The sequence below is a fragment of the Salmo trutta genome, unplaced genomic scaffold, assembly GCF_901001165.1.
Source record: "Salmo trutta unplaced genomic scaffold, fSalTru1.1, whole genome shotgun sequence".
Lineage (NCBI taxonomy): Eukaryota > Metazoa > Chordata > Actinopteri > Salmoniformes > Salmonidae > Salmo > Salmo trutta.
Window position 1 is genome coordinate 117,274 of NW_021822813.1, and position 8,897 is coordinate 126,170.

Genomic DNA, 8,897 nt, shown 5'->3' on the forward strand with positions numbered 1-8,897 from the left:
GAAGCTGTTTAGATTCTGTGAATTCAGTTTCCCCTGTGTGCTCTCTCCCATTGTGTCCTTCAATAGAAGGATTTTCACATTCAAAGCAATCCCTGAAAGCGGGTCCAGCCAATGAAACCACTGTTCAGTCAATCACCTCTTTTCATGTTTAACTTGAACCATTATATCGCTAAGGTTATTGGGCCACATAAATGAACTGGTGGGCAGTTTACTAATTACAATTCAACAGTAACTGATATATATATATACTTTTTTGGAGGAAACTAAGTCTATCAAGGTAATTTGTTTCAATACATCTTGTGTGTGTGTGTGTGTGTGTGTGTATGTGTATGTGTGTGTGTGTGTGTGTGTGTGTGTGTGTGTGTGTGTGTGTGTGTGTGTGTGTGTGTTTTGCGCCCTGGCTGCTGATCATATGTTGTCGGTCCTGCTTTCCACTGTCTGCGTGAGAGCGTTTTATCATCTGACTGTCGGCGTCTGCTGCTTGAGTTTAAAGGGCAAGAGTGTTCATCATTCTCTCTGCTTAGAGAGAAAACTTTGGACATTTCAGAGTTTTGAGGAGGATTTCTAGAACGTAAGGAGATTAGCCCACGTCAAAAGATTTCGCCTGAGAACTCGCCACAGCATAAGTTCAGCGTTACTCATGGATATAAAAAGTTTACCAGGTGGGAAGTCAACCGCTGTTTTTGTATCCTACTTACTGTAATTGAAAGATTACGTTTTGTTCAGAAGTATTGAGGAGTTTCAACTCTTGAAAGCCGGTTGGTAGGTTACAACAATATTCTAAACGCATGTTCCGTAACGTTTCTTGCTTGTTACGTCTGTTATCGTCAATGCATTGCCATAGAGGCTATACTGTAACGGATTCTCGTTAAATGGATCGGTTAAATTTCTTAGATGAGAAAAAATATATTTCCCGAACTGTTCTAAAGATTGGCTATAGCCGATTCTTACCGTTGCCCATCCTAATTATTAATCAACTATGCACTTTTCAGTTTACTTTGACGTTTCTGCAGGCCTATTTAAAACAATAACAAAACATAACGTGAGGCAGATTTTTCTTATTTAGAATGTCATGTTGGCATATATTTTTTTCTTCTCCATTTTATGAATATTTGATAAGAGCCTATTTTAATCCAAGTAATATTGAATAAATTACACCTGTTCTAGTTTATAGGGTATATAGGCCTATATGTAATTATAGGATCATTTATATGGAATACTATCCTTTTAAATCATGTTATTATAAAACATATATATATATAGTACAGTTGACACATTCTTGGACTATTGTTTAACTTCTAGTAGAGGATATGTCTTAGATTAGTTTATAATACTGTATCTAACTATATGATGTAACCATACCTTCTAGATTAGTTTATAATACTGTATCTAACTATATGATGTAACCATACCTTCTAGATTAGTTTATAATACTGTATGTAACTATATGATGTAACCATACCTTCTAGATTAGTTTATAATACTGTATGTAACTATATGATATAACCATACCTTCTAGATTAGTTTATAATACTGTATCTAACTATATGATGTAACCATACCTTCTAGATTAGTTTATAATACTGTATGTAACTATATGATGTAACCATACCTTCTAGATTAGTTTATAATACTGTATGTAACTATATGATATAACCATACCTTCTAGATTAGTTTATAATACTGTATCTAACTATATGATATAACCATACCTTCTAGATTAGTTTACAATACTGTATCTAACTACATGTATGCCTAACTACTCTTGTGGGATGGATCTGTAGGTTCACATAACGTAGGCTAACAGGGCACAGTCCTGTCTCAAATGACGTGGACTAGTATAGGCCATTAATATGTGGAACAGAGAGTGAATGGAGGCTGGGCCTAGCTCTCAGTCATCCTCCTCAAATGAAGGGGATATGTCATGTGATATCAACACACACAAACGCACACACACAAACACACAAACACGCACGCAAAAACACACAAACGTTGCTGCTGCACACACATCACCACCACCTCCGTAGAGCTCGGTTTCCGCGGCAACGCAGGATCCTGGTGTATGTGTGTTCGTGTGTCGCTGTCTTCTGTATAATTACTTGGGCTAATGTGGCTCGCGGGGATATAGAGGGGCATCGGGGTGGGGGTTTAAATAATGCTGTACCACTGTACAGCACACAAGATGAAAGATTCCCTTGTTTCAAGTCACCCTACATTAGCTCATCTCAAATACTGAACATTGTTTGTTAGTTATGTATGCCTGTATAGAATGTTCCATGTAAGACCATGTTCTACTATGTTATGTGTTGTAAGACCATGTTCTACTATGTTATGTGTTGTAAGACCATGTTCTACTATGTTATGTCATGTAAGACCATGTTCTACTATGTTAAGTCATGTACGACCATGTTCTACTATGTTATGTGTTGTAAGACCATGTTCTACTATGTTAAGTCATGTACGACCATGTTCTACTATGTTATGTGTTGTAAGACCATGTTCTACTATGTTAAGTCATGTAAGACCATGTTCTATTATGTTAAGTCATATAAGACCATGTTCTACTATGTTAAGTCATCTTAGACCATGTTCTACTATGTTATGTGTTTTAAGACCATGTTCTACTTTGTTATGTGTTGTAAGACCATGTTCTACTATGTTAAGTCATGTAAGACCATGTTCTACTATGTTAAGTCATATAAGACCATGTTCTACTATGTTAAGTCATCTTAGACCATGTTCTACTATGTTATGTGTTGTAAGACCATGTTCTACTAAGTTAAGTCATGTAAGACCATGTTCTACTATGTTAAGTCATGTAAGACCATGTTCTACTATGTTAAGTCATGCAGGACCATGTTCTACTATGTTAAGTCATGTAAGACCATGTTCTACTATGTTATGTGTTGTAAGACCATGTTCTACTAAGTTAAGTCATGTAAGACCATGTTCTATTATGTTAAGTCATATAAGACCATGTTCTACTATGTTAAGTCATCTTAGACCATGTTCTACTATGTTATGTGTTTTAATACCATGTTCTACTATGTTATGTGTTGTAAGACCATGTTCTACTATGTTAAGTCATGTAAGACCATGTTCTACTATGTTAAGTCATATAAGACCATGTTCTACTATGTTAAGTAATCTTAGACCATGTTCTACTATGTTATGTGTTGTAAGACCATGTTCTACTAAGTTAAGTCATGTAAGACCATGTTCTACTATGTTAAGTCATGTAAGACCATGTTCTACTATGTTAAGTCATGCAGGACCATGTTCTACTATGTTAAGTCATGTAAGACCATGTTCTACTATGTTATGTGTTGTAAGACCATGTTCTACTAAGTTAAGTCATGTAAGACCATGTTCTACTAGGTTAAGTCATGTTAGACCATGTTCTACTATGTTAAGTCATGTAAGACCATGTTCTACTATGTTAAGTCATATAAGACCATGGTCTACTATGTTAAGTCATCTTAGACCATTTCCTGCTATGTTATGTGTTGTAAGACCATGTTCTAATATGTTATGTCATGTAAGACCATGTTCTACTATGTTAAGTCATGTAAGACCATGTTCTACTATGTTATGTGTTGTAAGACCATGTTCTACTATGTTAAGTCATGTAAGACCATGTTGTACTATGTTATGTGTTGTAAGACCATGTTCTACTATGTTAAGTCATGTAAGACCATGTTCTACTATGTTAAGTCATGTGTTACAAGTGATGAGAGATAGGGTCTTCTCCCAAGTGGCACCCTATTGCCTATATAGGCCACTGCTGTTGGGCCCTGGTCACAAGTCCCCTCAGAGATAAATACAGGGTTCTTATTGCACCTTAGAGATAAATACAGGGTTCTTATTGCCTCTCAGAGATAAATACAGGGTTCTTATTTCGCCTCAGAGATAAATACAGGGTTCTTATTGCCCCTCAGAGATAAATACAGGGTTCTTATTGCCCCTCAGAGATAAATACAGAGTTCTTATTTCCCCTCAGAGATAAATACAGGGTTCTTATTGCCCCTCAGAGATAAATACAGAGTTCTTATTTCCCCTCAGAGATAAATACAGGGTTCTTATTTCCCCTCAGAGATAAATACAGGGTTCTTATTGCCCCTCAGAGATAAATACAGAGTTCTTATTTCCCCTCAGAGATAAATACAGGGTTCTTATTGCCCCTCAGAGATAAATACAGGGTTCTTATTTCCCATCAGAGATAAATACAGGGTTCTTATTGCCCCTCAGAGATAAATACAGGGTTCTTATTTCCCATCAGAGATAAATACAGGGTTCTTATTTCCCATCAGAGATAAATACAGGGTTCTTATTGCCCCTCAGAGATAAATACAGAGTTCTTATTTCCCCTCAGAGATAAATACAGGGTTCTTATTGCCCCTCAGAGATAAATACAGGGTTCTTATTTCCCATCAGAGATAAATACAGGGTTCTTATTGCCCCTCAGAGATAAATACAGGGTTCTTATTGCCCCTCAGAGATATATACAGGGTTCTTATTTCCCATCAGAGATAAATACAGGGTTCTTATTTCCCCTCAGAGATAAATACAGGGTTCTTATTTCCCCTCAGAGATAAATACAGAGTTCTTATTTCCCCTCAGAGATAAATACAGGGTTCTTATTTCCCATCAGAGATAAATACAGGGTTCTTATTTCCCATCAGAGATAAATACAGGGTTCTTATTTCCCATCAGAGATAAATACAGGGTTCTTATTTCCCCTCAGAGATAAATACAGGGTTCTTATTTCCCCTCAGAGATAAATACAGAGTTCTTATTTCCCCTCAGAGATAAATACAGGGTTCTTATTTCCCATCAGAGATAAATACAGGGTTCTTATTTCCCATCAGAGATAAATACAGGGTTCTTATTTCCCATCAGAGATAAATACAGGGTTCTTATTTCCCCTCAGAGATAAATACAGAGTTCTTATTGCCCCTCAGAGATAAATACAGGGTTCTTATTTCCCATCAGAGATAAATACAGGGTTCTTATTTCCCATCAGAGATAAATACAGGGTTCTTATTTCCCATCAGAGATAAATACAGGGTTCTTATTTCCCCTCAGAGATAAATACAGAGTTCTTATTGCCCCTCAGAGATAAATACAGGGTTCTTATTTCCCATCAGAGATAAATACAGGGTTCTTATTTCCCATCAGAGATAAATACAGGGTTCTTATTTCCCATCAGAGATAAATACAGGGTTCTTATTTCCCATCAGAGATAAATACAGGGTTCTTATTTCCCATCAGAGATAAATACAGGGTTCTTATTGCCCCTCAGAGATAAATACAGGGTTCTTATTGCCCCTCAGAGATAAATACAGAGTTCTTATTTCCCCTCAGAGATAAATACAGGGTTCTTATTGCCCCTCAGAGATAAATACAGGGTTCTTATTTCCCATCAGAGATAAATACAGGGTTCTTATTTCCCATCAGAGATAAATACAGGGTTCTTATTTCCCATCAGAGATAAATACAGGGTTCTTATTTCCCCTCAGAGATAAATACAGGGTTCTTATTTCCCATCAGAGATAAATACAGGGTTCTTATTTCCCATCAGAGATAAATACAGGGTTCTTATTTCCCATCAGAGATAAATACAGGGTTCTTATTTCCCATCAGAGATAAATACAGGGTTCTTATTTCCCCTCAGAGATAAATACAGGGTTCTTATTTCCCATCAGAGATAAATACAGGGTTCTTTCATTGATTTGAATTGAATTGTGTGTGTGTGAGTATAAGAGAGTTCACAAATTGCTGTGTTGTGTGTTTTATCTCTCCAGGTGTGTGGGAGTGAAAGAGATTGTGCGGTTCGGAGCTGATAGCTGACGGAGCTGTTAGCTGACAGAGCCGATAGCCGACGGAGCTGATAGCTGACGGAACTGATAGCTGACGGAACTGATAGCTGACAGAGCCGATAGCCGACGGAGCTGATAGCTGACGGAACTGATAGCTGACGGAACCGATAGCTGACGGAGCCGATAGCTGACGGAGCTGATAGCTGACAGAGCCGATAGCCGACGGAGCTGATAGCTGACGGAACTGATAGCTCACGAAACCGATAGCTGACGGAGCTGATAGCTGACGGAGCTGATAGCTAACGGAGCTGATAGCTGACGGAACCGATAGCTGACGGAGCTGATAGCTGACAGAGCTGTAGTAGGATGAGATGAGAGAGGATGGAACACTCGGACAGCCCCGCCTCCCACAGCAGCGACCCCAACGGGTTCGTCAATAAAGTCTTCATCGTGTCTCTGGATGTGCAGAATGAGACTGGCACCGTATCTATCCAGGAGACTGGGAAGGGAGAGGGACAGGGAGAGGGTCAAGGAGAAGGCCAAGCCCAGAGAGAGTGGCAGGAGACTGGGGATAGACAGGCATTGAACCAGGCACACCCTCAGACCCCTGGAAAGGAGCGCTCGGAGGTCAACCGTAGAACAAGAGCGACTGGGGGAATCTGGAAGATCTTGACCCAGCGTAGAGTGGCCTCAGAGCTGGATAACAGAAGACCTCACTCCATGATCCTCCCCGGAGAGGAGGCCTCCATCCCTAAACTGTCCTTTGCTGACAAGGTCCGCTCCATCAAGAAGCTCCGCTCTCTGGGTGTCTTCAAGGGGAGGGTGGGAAAGATGTCTGGGTCCAGCACTAAGTTCAGAGACAGAGAGACGGAGGACGACTCTTTCTGCCGGGACTTCCTCCCCTCGCCCGGCCTGCACCCCTGTAGGAGCACACTCCGCCACCGTGCAAAGCGGCACTCGTATGCCGGACACACCGCCGAGTTCGACTGCTCATTTGAGGACATTGATCTGACAGCTACCCTGGACAGACACCATCTTCACTCACTAGTGGAGCCTCTTACCCAGAACGGCTCTAAGCCCACAGAGAGAGTCTCCGACTCCAAGAGACCTCAGGTCCAGGCTCAGGCGCAGGCCAACCACTCCTCTAACTGTAACAGTACCTCAGCAGGAGTGTGTGAAGAGCAGAGTGTGAGGGGCAGCCCCAAGGTCCAGCTGGGTGGGAGGAGATCTAAGAGAGCTGACGTGTGGAGTTACCTGAGGAGGATCTCTGTCCTGGGGAAGGGGAACCCGGCCTACTCAGAGAGGAGTTTTGACTCAGAGCTCCACACACTGGACAAGACCATGGACTCTGACTACGGCTCGGTGGACTTCGAGAGCGTCAGGGACTTTCAGCCAGCGGCTCCAAAGCACTCTGACAGCAAAGGCGGACATTTTGGGGGTCTGATTAAGTTCTTTAGCAACGTTACGGAGACGGCTAGAAAATGGCGGACGTCTTCGCGCTCCTTCTCTCCTCCAGAGGAGGGAGGGGAGCAGTCACCGCTGGGCTCCCCCAGAGCAGGGCAGCATCTGGGGGACTACGTCCACAGTGTGTCCCTGACCCTCCGCAGTGAGAACCACCCAGAGTGTCCCCCAACACCCGCCTCACCCCTGACCCCTCATCCCCCTCGCTCCCCTGCCTGTGACCCTGCCTCACCCCCTCCTCTAGTAGGCAGACGGTCTCCTCAGGTGATGCTGAAGGCCTGGAGGGTGAGTCCGGACTCATCAAGCGTTATCGGCCTGGTGTGTGTGAGCTCATTGGAGACGGACAGACAGATGGACAGACAAACAGAGAGACAGATGCGGCACACGTCTGTAGCCACAGTAGAGAATCACGAGCCACACTCAAGGCTTGAGAGAGAGACTCAGAAAGAGAGAGAGACAGAGGTAGACAGAGATCCCTTAGAATGTCTGTCTACAGTGGAAGAGAGAAAAAGAGAGGGAGGAGAGGGAGGAGAGGGACACTCAGGAAATTACCTGGATTCCAAGGATGCTCTAACTGTCTCGGAGCAGACACACCTTCCAAACGGCCAATCAGAGTTACGGGAAGGAGAGATCGTAGCCACTAGGGAGCCAGCAGGAAACTGCCACCAGGAAGTATTTAAGGTGAGTATGTTGATGATAAACATGAAAACTGTTGTATGTTCAACACCCCTTATCTAAAAAACTGGCTTCTGGAAAACAGTTGTGGCAAACCAAATTTGTGGCAAGCTCATATTTTCACATGCAAATTAGTTTTGTGGCAAACTGTTGCGGCAAATTTGCGGCAACTTGTAAACTTCTGGCAAACAATTCTGGGAAACTTGTGGCGAACATGAATATGCAAATGAGATCCGTTTTTTGGTTACTGTCTGTTAACAACATTGAAATGTTGTATCTTCATAAACCCAATCACATATAACTTTAAATGAACTTTCTTCTCACAGGGAGAACTAAACATGCTAAATATACTAAACAACATGTATCCAATATCTTAACAGATAAAAATAAATCCAAATTGCTAATGAAGAAAAGAGCAAAGACAGGATATTTCCCAAATAAATAGTTTATTTAATATGTTTATGTAGCTACATTCACATGAGAGAAATGTGAACACTATGGAGATGTTGACCGTAGGATGTTTAAAGGAGCAACTACAGAATTTACATGAGCCAAGTGATAATTGAGCAATAGCTTTCAACCAATGGAAGTTTAAAAGATAATTAACAAAATGTAGATAATTAAAACATCAACAACTATATCAAGCCCAGTTCACAACTATTGCCTTTTTGAGTGAACTTTGGAGATGACGGCCTATGGACGTCCTTCGTCCAAAGCTTGTTGAATGCATGAACTGAAACAATCAGAAAACACAAAACAAAATCAACATTAGCATACTGAAAACATTTTAGATTTTTGTATCTTAATAGGTAGATTCAGCGGCTAATGGGTTTGGCTTTGGAAAAACTGGGTCAGCTGTTGCCTTGGTGGCTATGCATGTTGCTATGCGTGTTGCTATGTGTGTTGCTATGCGTGTTGCTATGCGTGTATCTATGCGTGTTT

General features: G+C 41.2%; 1 protein-coding gene across 2 annotated transcripts; it reads left to right on the forward strand.

Annotated features, from left to right (window-relative positions):
* Positions 1-403: 403 nt before the first annotated feature.
* Positions 404-8,142, forward strand: LOC115185004 (uncharacterized). 2 transcript variants are annotated; one of them, XM_029745598.1, is made up of 2 exons: positions 404-762; positions 5,805-8,142. In XM_029745598.1, exon 2 carries the CDS (start codon positions 6,201-6,203, stop codon positions 8,016-8,018), a length of 1,818 nt encoding a protein of 605 aa, XP_029601458.1. In that variant the 5' UTR covers positions 404-762; positions 5,805-6,200; the 3' UTR covers positions 8,019-8,142. The 2 variants fall into 2 exon arrangements, with proteins under 2 accessions (XP_029601458.1, XP_029601457.1); XM_029745597.1 differs by having other exon boundaries at positions 404-662.
* The last annotated feature ends 755 nt before the right edge of the window (positions 8,143-8,897 follow it).